At 41.0% G+C, this 12,660-nt stretch overlaps 1 protein-coding gene across 1 annotated transcript; it reads left to right on the top strand.

Moving 5' to 3' along the window:
• Positions 1-622: 622 nt before the first annotated feature.
• Positions 623-3,144, top strand: txnl4a (thioredoxin-like 4A). The gene is made up of 4 exons (XM_018701446.2): positions 623-782; positions 1,038-1,217; positions 2,430-2,533; positions 2,638-3,144. The coding sequence occupies exons 2-4, from the start codon at positions 1,065-1,067 to the stop codon at positions 2,807-2,809; spliced, it is 429 nt and encodes a 142-aa protein (XP_018556962.1). The 5' UTR covers positions 623-782; positions 1,038-1,064; the 3' UTR covers positions 2,810-3,144.
• The last annotated feature ends 9,516 nt before the right edge of the window (positions 3,145-12,660 follow it).

A 12,660-nucleotide genomic window follows, 5' to 3' on the forward strand; every position in this document is an offset into this window, starting at 1 on the left:
CTCTGTAGTTATTTGACCATATGTAGTAATGAAAATGTATGAGAGACACAGGATAATTTTCCTAAAGCAAATAGGGCTATCCCTAAGAGAAAGCATTTTAAGGACAACTATTGTCTGAAAATAGCTGAGATGAGCTGAGTTCTTGTCACCGAAGAGTCTTATTTAACAAATATGTGTTTATGACCATTTTGTAAAGGCCATTTTATTGACTAGAAAAATTTTGGAAACTTAGAAAGAAATCACCTTACCTAACTCAAAAATAAACTGTCTTCATGCCAATCAGACAATAAAGACAGCCTTGGTTTTGTGAACTGTAGCCTATTTTAGTTTTTCCATCAGAGGTTTTTGGTTTGCCCCTTGACAGTCTAACACTCTTCTCAGTTCCATAAATAATGTATATTGAGGGAAGAAAGTGTTAGCATTTTGGGTCAATTTAATCACAAATTATGTCCCACGTTTTGTTTGTTTATTTCCCTGTTTGTCACTAAATCATAAATTAATGTGGTGTATAATGTCGTGTTCACTTGTCTAGCTTTATTAATCTGGCTAAATTATCATCGATTAGGTGAGTTAATTAGAAAAACAAAAAAGTATACGAAGATGTGACGTAGACACGTCGCGTCGGCACTGTCGCGCGTCGGTGACGGCGTGCGTACGGCAACGTAAAATTGACGAAGAAACACAGTAGCAGGCACTGGAGCTCCGTCGGTTAACAAACTACTTTTTTTTACTACGCAGAGAATTCATTTCACCATATACCACGCATTCCTCTATATTTCGAGGTAAGTTACATGTATCTATGTGAATGTTTTGTTAATCACATCTAGTACAGTTTCATTCTTTACCCTTCTAGACTTTTCCTTGGCTAGCTAACATCAGTTTAAGCTCGCTAGCTCGCCATCATCAGCACAGGCTAACAACGCATCCCTGCTCACGCTACGATCTGAAATCCTCAGTTTATTGGATGTTGTCCAAACGTTACTGTCCTTGCCATTCAACGTCAACGTGTAACTAAAGTCATATGTGTTGGTTTTCAGCTTTGGGAACGACAGCTTAGGATCAAGATGTCGTACATGCTCCCACATCTCCATAATGGCTGGCAGGTCGACCAAGCCATCCTGTCTGAGGAGGACCGAGTCCTCGTGATCCGCTTCGGACATGATTGGGACCCGACATGCATGAAAATGGACGAGGTCCTGTACAGCATCGCTGAGAAGGTTGGTATACTATCTATCCTGTAAACCGTGTGTGTTGGGTTAGGGATATTAGCATCAGCTAGCATCTAAACATGCTCAATAGCGTCGCCTACCGGTCTGCTGAGTGTGTGTGTGTGTTTGTAAATATGAGACTGCTCCACTTTGTGGGGTATCATTAAGTCAGACATGAGCAGCAACAGGCTTGTTGCATATCAGCAGGGATAGAAAAGAATTAATATCACAGCCTGTGATATTAAGTATTGGAACATTACTTCTACCTGCACTATTGATTTTACTTTGCTAGCTGGGGTAAATGATACCATAGCCACTGATTACCATTAGTTGCCCTAAATGTTAAATGCTGGATGATTATTATTATTATTTTTTTTTTGTGATAGTTCATTTGACACTGACAGATGATTTTGATGACACAAAGTAACGTTTGCAGCATTACTGTAAGAAGTACTTGCCTGGCAAATACACGAATACTGTACAACCTTTAGAATAAACAGGAGCATCAAAGTTTTTGTTCTGACTTGACAATCATGTTGCGCATTACAGACAATCATACAAGGGTCCTTTTATCGGATGCTGAATATAGTATAGTGTATATAGTGGATAAATGTATATTTTTTATTGGCTGTTAAAGGGATGTGACGATTCATCACTATTTTCATCACTGCTCGAGGCTCTTGGCAGTTTATTGCTGATTTTACTACTACGATTCCCATTACAGTATTTTATGTCTGTGTGTCTTGCTCTCGGTCAGCAATTTGTAGACCAGTTTTTTTTTTCCCAGGGCAAGCTGCCCCAAGATATTAAAGTTGTTTAAAAAGCTTACTTATTGCAATAATTTCCTAAAGACATAAGCCATGTTCCTGTATAAGCATACTCGATCTTGCCAAGTTCTTTTAAAAACACTACACTGGAAAGATTAGAAATTGCAAGTAGAGGAGGTTTCTCTTCATGAGGCTTCTCTTCATGAGCAGTATCTCAGCACCAGTTTGAGTCTAATGTAATTTTAAGATGTTGGTTACTAATTGTCAGTTTAAGTGTCATGTAATGTGTGATCTGGCAAACCAGGTAGTGTAATCTGTAAAGAAACCACAGTTCAAGAGAATCATTTTGTTTACTCCAGCAACAGATCTTTTAAAATTGTCCCTGTTATGTTCAATGTACTTTGCTTTTTATTAAGTTTTCCACTGTTGTACCTGTCTACCTATTCTCTGGCAGGTAAAGAATTTTGCTGTCATTTACCTGGTGGACATCACAGAAGTGCCTGACTTCAACAAGATGTATGAGTTGTATGACCCCTGCACTGTCATGTTCTTTTTCAGGTAAGATAGGCTGCACAGTATCTGTCTGTAAATTATTAAAGTGGTTATCTAGATTGAATAGTTACTGATATTGCCCTTCTCATACTGTGACTGGTTTTCCTCAGGAACAAACACATCATGATTGATTTGGGTACCGGTAACAACAACAAGATCAACTGGACAATGGAGGACAAGCAGGAGATGATAGACATTATTGAGACAGTGTACAGAGGAGCAAGAAAAGGACGAGGTCTGGTGGTGTCTCCGAAGGATTATTCTACAAAATACAGATATTGATTTTTTTTTTCCTAACTTTTTTAAGAAGTTCTTTTTTCCCTGATATTTTGTGACACAACACAGAGACTACAAGTTACAGAATCTACTGATCTTTTTCAGCATTTTTGTTTTCATCAGCAAAACAAGACAATATTTGTATCAATGGTCATTATTGTTTGACATCGTGCCATTTGTGTTTTTTGTATGTAGATTACCATTTTATTCAGTTGTTCAACATTAAGTTGTTTCTTTTTCTCAAAAAGACTTATGTCTGTGAAACAAGTGCTGAGTCAGACATGTTAAACAAGGCCTCATATTTAAATGTTGTAATAAACATGGATATTTACACAGGACAATTTGTTCATGGTAATTGTTCCAAACTGTTAACATATGTTGTAGTATTTTCACCATTTTCAGATTTTAAAACTGAAATGTAATTTGTGTTTGTCTGTTTGGAGTTGAACAAGGACAAAGGACAAACTTGCATAATGGCCACAACCAAACAAGTCATTAGACAAGATGTCTCTTTGTCCCCGTCCTGTGTTTTTAATCAGTTTGGCTAAAATGTGGTGCCTGTATTGTACAGGACACAACCACCCACAATAAATACATGAGAGGTAAAACTTCATAATGAGTGATGATGATTGGATTTAGTAGAATTGTCAAAGGTATAGATTCTACTTGAATCAACATGGTAGAGTGTTTTTGTATAGTGAAAATATTAGCTTTGATATCCATATCCATATTAATCTAGAAAGAAATGCTACCTCAGTGATTTACAAATACATGCTGCAAATTATTTAAACCTCTGTTTTGATGATGTAGTAATCAAAGCCTGTCAGCACCTTCAGTCAAAGGGAGAGCAATACCCTATAATGTCCATCAGATGGAGCCATATGTCAGAGTTGACAGTAAGACAGTCTGCTGGTTACACTGTTGTAATAGCACAGATTCAGATGACTTAACTCATCACTGTAAGATCCATCCAAAACAATGCTGGACAAATATGCTCACACATACAAAAATATCAGGCTGGTTTTCATTTGCTCCCAACACATAGTACTGAAGAAACATATGAACTGATCTAAAAAATGAAACTGAAATTAAACAGGTAAAATAATAAGTTAAAAGAGTAACGAAAACAAATAAACAGCAGACCAAATTGCATGTTGCATGATGGGTATTTACAGGTTTGTATACAAGGTTGTGGGACTTGCCATTAAGTGCAGTGCCATGAACACTAGAATAACTGTTAACTGTTTATGAGTGTGATGTCCTGTGGGAAGAAACAGTTGTTGCGTCTGCTTGTTTTGGCGCTTGCTGCTGTTTAACGCTTTGCCAGAGGGGAGAAATCCACAGAAGTTTTGGTTGGAGTGTAAAGTGTCTGTGATGAACAGTGGACATCCAGTAGAGTATTCATTTCTGAGGATCTCACCATAACACCAGATGTATGAGTTACCTGCTCTATCCTTATCTTACAGGAAGCATAGGAGTTTTCATCCGATGATTTAACATTTAGAATTATCACAAGTGTAATACTTAGCTTAGAACTGACTGGATTTTCTCAATCCACAATATCCACACATTTCAAAAACACAAACACTCATCTGTAGGAAGATAACAAGGCAGGGAAATTAATATACTATAGGCCTTCAGTCTTGCTTGTTTTGTTTCCCTAACAGTTTTCATCATCAACCCACAGCCCTGACAGTAGTTATCTATCAGTGAGAGAATGATGGAAATACAGAGAGCAATGAACAGAGCAAAGACAAGAAGAGCTAGAAAATTGAGAGTGAATGAGTTGGAGAGCGAGAGAAATATCAGTAGATGAGTCTCATTAATATCCGTTAGCTGTCAGCTCCATCTCTTACAGCTCCTTATACTCAGACACCACACACTGCATGGGAGACTGAGTCCAATTTGTTGAGTGATGGATGAGGTGAAAGGGGACAAATTCTGTCTCTCTCTGTCTATTTCACTTGGTGTGTGTGTGTGTGTGTGTGTGGTGTGTGTGTGTGTGTGTTTGGACCAAAGACAGAGAAGGATCCTCTCCAGAGTAAATAGTCTGACCTCCTCACCTCTCCTGAGTGAGACAAGTTGGGAGTCACTTGGGAGAAGACCTAAAGTCTCATGGAGTCAGTGTGTGTGTGTGTGTGTGTGTGTGTGTGTGTTTACCATACTGTATTGAACTGTGTTGAAATGCCACCCAAAGCTCACTCACCCCCACCCGGCTCTCCACAACCCAACTTCTGGTAATAACAGCCCCAGAGCACTGGTCAGAGCAGGGGATAGAAGAACAACAGCTGGCTGTTGAGAGGAGATGAGGGAGAAGCAGAGGAGGAGAGAGGAGGCCAGCAACTGCTGCAGCTGCTGCAAAAACAAAACACTCTGACCACACTTGGCTGAGTACAAAAACCACATAATCTCTAAAGTATCAGCTTTTTAGGAACCAGAAAAATGCTGTGTTTTTAGGTTGAGTGCCATTCTTTTTTTTCTTTTTTTTCAAGTGTAACAATATGAAAACTGGAGCTAAAGGATGACCTCATTGCACTAATGTGTGTACACTGGCAGGCCTGAGTATATTTACTGTTCAAAATAAACTAATTTCCTCATCTTTGCATGTGTGGAGTGGACTAAGTCGAGGACCTATATACATCCCCTCCAGGGCTCCCGTGTCCTTTCCACTTACATTAACCTACAGACTGGCATGCTTTTGTCTTTGTCTGGCTTGTCCCTGTAGGGCCCATGTACAGCGTCACTGTGCCATTGGCCTCATATGGAGCACGAGGGCCAAAGGCCGTCTCCATTGGTCCATTATAATTCACATTATCATGCATTGTTGTTCCCTATTACTGTTAATCAGCTCAGCCTCAGGGGGAAAGGAGAGGTCTGGACGACTATGGGAAACTCCAGTCTAGACACATATGGATACATGGCTGGATGTCTGTCTGTGTGTGACTGTAAGAGACATAGGGAGGAGGTGTTGTTCTTCTTATAGACTATACAGGGACGATGCATACTCAACCCTAAAGCTGTATTAATCCAGGGTCTGTTTTCAACTGATAGCGTTTTAAGTGGATCTACACAAAGAGGGTGCAGCAGGCAGACCATGAGGATCATCTGGGTGCCAGGGGGAAGACATGCTGGCATCCCTCCATCTTCTCTCCCTCCCTCCCTCTCCTGCCGTTTCCCTCCCTCTTCCATTTTTTGTCTGTCACTGTCCATGTGGATGCTCAACATGGGGGAAGGGTAAGGGGCACCCCCCCTACCACCACCTTGCAGCTTCTCCTGTTGGTGCTGAGACAGACACACACACATATATACAGATGATGTGTTAACCCCTTCCCTTTGCCCAGTAACTGCAGTCACTATGCCTCATTCAACTGTGCAACCTCAAAGTCAGCCTGGTTCATCATCATGAGGAAGTCACTCATGGAGGTAAAGTAAATCACAATGCCTTTGGGGTCCTTGGGATTCATCGTCACAGCATATCTATGTACAGTGGCCTTTTCAACCAGATATTCTGATGTATTTACTACTTTCAGGGGCGTGAAGATGTAGAAATATCTAGTAATTTACTAGAAAAAAGGCTGATGCTTTGCTCACAAATTAAAGTAGGTATTTGCTGGGTTCCCAACAGGTACAAGGGAAGAAGTACAGTGAAAAAGAAAGTACCGCCTGTTTTAGCCACACACATAATTTATATCCAAATTCCTCTAAAACCCAAAGTTGTTACCCTCTTGACCCCCAGGTTGGGAGTCTCTGCATTACTGCATCATGGCTCAATAAAACACGATCTATAACATAGTCCAATCTGTGTTCATATATATGCATGTGTGCTGTCCCGTCAGCACGTCTCCACCAGTGTAAATCTGTGACCTCGTTCCTGCATGTCCTTCAGTTTCTTTATCCCATAAACTCCATCTCTGCTCTCAGGTTATATCACAGCCTCTTTACATAACCTAGCACACTAGTGGAGAGCTATCGAGACTCATTTCCCTCTTGACAGTTTTCATTCCCTAATTCCTTCAAAGGGAATGCTGATTGGGAGACATGATGGAGAGATAGAAGGAGATGGTTCACTGTTCTATATTCTGAGAGGAGAGATAGTGAGCAAAGGCTTATCTCCAAACTCCCTTTGAATCAGGATCCTATTTATTCATCTGATCTGTTTTCTTCGTCTTCTAAGATGTGCTTAGTTGCCTGAGCTCTAGGGTGGGTTCGAGTTTAGGCCCCATGGGGGCATTACTCAGAGTAAATTAACTATAGCCTACAGGTTGGTAGAGATTAACAAGAGCAGATGTTTCATACTGATAATATGCTGAAACAAACACACACACACCCTATGCCATCAAACAGCCCTCTGCCTGCCTCCTTTTGTAGATGCTGACACACTTAGCAGCCGGGTGTTATGTTGGTTTAATTCCCTTCTCTTCCCCTTTTGCGTCTGCACTCAGGGACCTGTGACTAAATGGTTTTGCATCTCTCTCCGTGCATCGTTCCCAACGGGGGTGTCATCCCTCCATCTGCAACAAAATGATGGGTCTGTTTAACTTAACTGCGACAGATAGCAGCACACAGAGAGGAGGTGTGTTTATGCAGTCTGTGGCAGCGCTGACGCTGATGTATTGCGCGCACGCTGAACAAACACACATGGATCACATTCGCCAGCCATTCATGGCAGCCGTCACCATTCAGAAGCTTCGGGGCCCAATTAGCACCTGCCCAGTCCTCGCAGGCAGACCAGGCCTCCTGCTACACAGGAGGTGTGACGCTGAGAAATACTCCAGCTGAACCAACAGAAACAGCACACACACACACACACACACACACACACACACACACACACACATACACACATCACATTGAAGTCTGTTTACAGGTGTTGCAGAGTATAACCACATATGTGAAAAAGTTAAATAAACCCTTTGTGTTGTAGGAGGATGTGTGAAATCAGACAAATGTCCTTAAGTGAAGTCACTTGAGTCAATGTTAGTTGGGTCTGAAGGCTACAAGTTAGAAAATGAACAAAAATCTGTGAGTGTGGCATTAGAAAGAAATGTGGTTACCAGAGCTCTCTTAGCAGCTCGAGACTTCATCAGTCACTAATAGCTGTCATGGCCCAATCTGTGCTGGAAACCCAATTCGTTCTATGCATGTGCAAACTACAGCTGCTTTCTGACACTGTAGCCTAACCCCTGACCCTTACCATCACATATATATAAAAACTGTCCATTGCAGTGCTGCATCAAATTGATGGGAGTTCTCCAAGTAAATCTGAAAGGCAGGAACACTTCCTTGTATCGCTAATTAAGCGATTATGCCTTATTTTTGTTTTGATTTTTTTTCTCACCTCAAACCAGCTCCCTTTTCTCACCACAATGTTGCTTCATTTTTTAAGTGGGGGCACTGATTCGACATATGAAGATCAGCTCACTCTTCGTGAGGAGCACTACTCAGCCTTCTGTGAAAACAGTTGTGTAGTGTCCTCTGTGGCTCTGGAGGCGCCTTGACAAGTGTGAAAATAACCCTGATGATGTCATCACACTTCAAATTGGAGACGGAGAGCCTGCGATACGAACTGGGAATGTGGAGTTTTGGAAGACGCAGGCATTTACCAGGAAGTGGGAGATCTATTGGAAATAATATGGAATTCTATTATGGAAAATCTAGTATTGTTATCATTTTGGAGCTTGGCTCATTCTAGGGGTTACACTGATTTTGACCATTTACATTTACATGACCCCTAACTCTAATGTAAGTACAAAATCACTGGTGTGCTCCTTCGAGCTCTACTGTCAATAACCTGGGATTTTATTAGCAGCAAGATATTGGTGAGGAATTGTCCATTTCTGATTTTAATACATATGAATCTTTTTGTGTTTGTTGATTGATGTCAAACAGCAAAGCTGATGTATATTTATGTGAATATGAAGATAATCAGGCCATATTGTTGTGATGATCATGATGAGGAGGAAAAGGATGTTGATTATTAAATGATGACACAGTCTGTAGCATGGGTATTGATGCTGAGTGTTCCTGAGCTCTGCAGCTGCAAGCTAATACATTTTTCCGTTTCATATCCTACGACTTGCTGACATGCCCTCTGGGGATAATAAATATCTTCTACAGAGTGGAGATTCTCCTGCAGTTCAAAGATACTTTACAAGCAATGAGGAGAATGAGAAACCAGTGTAATGCCAGTAATGTTTGGGCTAGACTACTGTATTAATATACATAACTGCAGCACACATTCACCTATTTCTTATATTATATGAAGGGTTCATTCAAAAAGCTGTAGCTGTACAACTTAAAGTACTCTGTACTTTGATCAGCATGGTACTATGCATTTGAAATATCATTATTATGAGTGTTTCTTTATGGGTTTTTTGACCCTGTGGAGAAATAAAATTCTGGGAGAAAAACTGGATATTAAAATATCTTTTGCATGAGACTGAAAATTGATTGGCACAAATTGCCACAAAATATGAGCCACTGGCCTCCTCAGTTGAGAAAATGTTAGTATTTGCTTTCGAAAGCCCAAAAGCTTCACTTCTTATCACACAATCCCTATCACCCTCTCTCCCTGGCCATCTTTATCCCTCCTCCTCCTTGTTCAGTATTTCCTAATCTCTGCTCCTCTGTCTCCACATCATCATCTCTTTCTCTCTCTCTCTCTCTCCCTCTGCTCCTGTTCGAGCCACTGTCCTCCTACCTGCCTGCCTGTGCTGGTACGGCCCCCTCTCTCTGCCTCTGTCAATGTATTTTGCCCTTATAAGGAGAGAGCACAGGCAGACTGTACTAACCGCGTGAGCTCGGCGGGGGTGTTACAGGGCCATGGAGAGAGGATGGTGTGGGGAAGAGGAGGGTGGAGGGACAGGGTGTCGAGCTAACACACTTCTGTCAATGACTCCAAATAAGACAACAGAAATAGGTACAGGGGGGAATAGGAGGTGGGGAGAGGGAGGAGAGGCTGGAGATTGGAAAGGGAGGATGGTGGTGACGGGAGGCAGGTGAACGTATGTGTGGATGCTTGCGCTATGTGTCAGGTAACATTATTAAGAGACGGAGCACTCTCCAGCATCATTTACCTTCCATGTCAAACGCCAAAGTTGGTCCATGCTGATTATATACATTTACAAAGATCTAATTTTCTCAGTTCTGACGCTGTGAGTGGATGTCTGCATGATGCCAGCTCACCAGCTGCCCACATACTCATCGATATAGAAGTCTAACATTTAACTGGTGAGAGTCATGGAGGGAGAGTGTGGGCTTCAGTACGGATGTCTGTAGTGCAACGTGACTGGTCCAGGCTTCAGATGTTCTGTCCTTTGATGAGAGGAATAAGCCCTTTGAATGGGTGAACCTAGACATACAAAGTAATGATTGATTTAAGATGAGCATGTTTACACACTCTGATTTTTAAATCTTGCTTTGACACAGTCAACACTACCATGCACTTTTATCAGATTACCTTTAAAAGAGTGGCATTGCACTTCTATAACGCTGCCAGCCACAATATTGATATCATCTTTTTTTTCCCCCACACTCTTCCTTGTCAACACAACCAACCAACCCCAACCAACAGTTGGTTGCAGGTCTGGGAGTGCTATGCTAGCAGTGGCTAATGTAGTCTCAAGCAGAGATGAGGAGCAGGCTACAGAGGTCTGGTAAGATCACTTCTTACTAACTTTCAAATTTGTAGTCTGCAGCCCAAACTGACACTGACTCAAGTGACATCACTTTATGTTTGGCCCCTGAGCCACAAAAGGCTTTATGCAGCTTTGTTCACAGATGCAGTAGTACTCCCCAACACCTGTCAACAGAATTTGAAAAATAAGTATTCCTCAAAGTAACATTATGCAACTATTTCACCTCAAAATAACAGCTTCAAGTTGGTGCACTGGCTTGTAATAGGGAGAATGGCGCCACTTTCATTCATACTCCATGCTCCAAATATCTGTTCTTGCACTGTGTAACTTGGGTTGAGCAGGTAGGATCTCCTGTGAGCGTGAAGTGCACACTTCACCGCACTGTCATTTATCCACCCTTTTGATTAATTTCGTGTTTGTTGCCTATGCTGATTGAGGCTTTGGTTTCTGTATTTAGCTATTAGCTTCTAGAGGTAATGCTGCCTCCAGTACTCATAAAGTAATAGTACATCAAGATTTCTGTTTCTTCACTATCTTGATTTATTGGGGCATGTTAACAGTGTGGCTGACTTTCTTCTGATTAGGAAAGCTTAAATGTGGATATCGAAGGTCACCAGGAGGGACTGTGACTGCCATTTTTATATTTGTTTCTTTCTGAAGTGAAGAATGAATATTAAATGACTTAAAGTGAGACTGTTTAACTTTAAAAAGAAGAAATAACACCTCCTCCTCCTGTAACAGTATAAACAGTACAAATGGTAAGCCATAAAACACATCCGTCCCTTCAACTTCTCTTGGGTCTGATATGACCAGAAGCTTATGGTGGCTTATGTGAGCTAATTTAGCAAAATATAGACACATATTTCTGTGTAACTGACATTACTAAGTGAGAACATGATGGCTCTTCTCTTCTTGTGCTTCTGCTACACTATGTTTTATTGTTGCTGTTGGTAAAATGTGTATGCAGTGAAACTTTAATCTAAAACTACTTATTAGTAAAATCCTGTTCCTTTAAACCATTCAAGACCAAAACGTAAATTCCTGTTGAATTTCTCTGTCAACATAGTTGAAAGGCTGTAGGATGTAAAATGTGGCATTTTTGTGTAAAAAAAACTTTCAGTTGATTTTCTCACCCCAAGTTGCTCTTTCACAGTGTTTCACCTTAATGCTACTAGTGCACTTTACCTCTCCTTATAATTCATAACGTGAGCCTTTATAGAGACTGATGTCATAAGAGGACAGACTCACACACCACAGGCAATCTCTGCCATTCATGCAGTGGCAAGCAAGATGGGACAATTGACCTAAAAAATAATAGACACTATATAAATAATCCAAGGTGCTCCACCTTATTCTGGTTGGCAATAATGCTGAGGTATTAATATTTCAGCTGAATAAAGACCTCCATATTTCTCTTGCACTTTCACATATTGTAGGCCGAGTCTTGAAAAGGCAGCTTGTCCTCTTTTTTGCCTGACAATCAATAGAGAAAATGAAAGTGAAAATGCTTTCAATTTCACAGCTGATGTGATGTTTAAGGAGAATTTAGCGAATCATGGTGTTTGATAAAGAGCATGAAACAGATACCTCTGTGAAATTAAGCAAGATAATGAAAGACGATCATCATTTGATATTTATTTGCAAAGCGACTGTATACAGTAGGTTTCTCTGGAGGCAAACTTTAACTAGAAGCTTATGCAAATGAACTTACTCACCATCCTCCCTCAGTATCCTTGGATACGTGTTATTTATTCATTTTAGTCTCCTTCACTGCACAGCCACCGTCTTTCAGAGCAACGCACCAAGATCAGGTGACGATCATGTGTTTCAGCCGCGGTCTGCGGTATCTGCTGCTCTATCTGGTACACACACACACACATGCACACACACCAGAAGGACACTGGTGTGAGTCCACTCTTAACAGTATACAGAATTGAATTTCACGGTGTGGTGAGATGTGAGCAATTTATCTTCTAGCCAGAGTTCAGTTGGTCAGGAGGGTACAGTACAAGGCCTCACATCAAAGATGATGTTTATTCGCAGACAACAGGCAAAACTCCCCCCCTCACCCCACTTCTCTCTTGCTCCAAAGAGAACATCTGGTCCTGTGCATATCTGGTTCATCAGAGGAGGTGATGCTTGCCATAAGTGTGAAACTGGGGTATTTCATTGTTTGAAAGCATTCCAGATTCTGATGCAGTAAATAAATGATCTCTACAC

The sequence above is a fragment of the Lates calcarifer genome, linkage group LG3 (assembly GCF_001640805.2).
Source record: "Lates calcarifer isolate ASB-BC8 linkage group LG3, TLL_Latcal_v3, whole genome shotgun sequence".
Lineage (NCBI taxonomy): Eukaryota > Metazoa > Chordata > Actinopteri > Centropomidae > Lates > Lates calcarifer.

Coding starts and splice junctions, on each gene's coding strand:
- txnl4a (XM_018701446.2), top strand. CDS start 1,065: ATGTCGTACATGCTCCCACATCTCCATAATGGCTGGCAGGTCGACCAA. Junction 1,218..2,429: donor TGTACAGCATCGCTGAGAAG/GTTGGTATACTA, acceptor ATTCTCTGGCAG/GTAAAGAATTTTGCTGTCAT. Junction 2,534..2,637: donor ACTGTCATGTTCTTTTTCAG/GTAAGATAGGCT, acceptor GGTTTTCCTCAG/GAACAAACACATCATGATTG.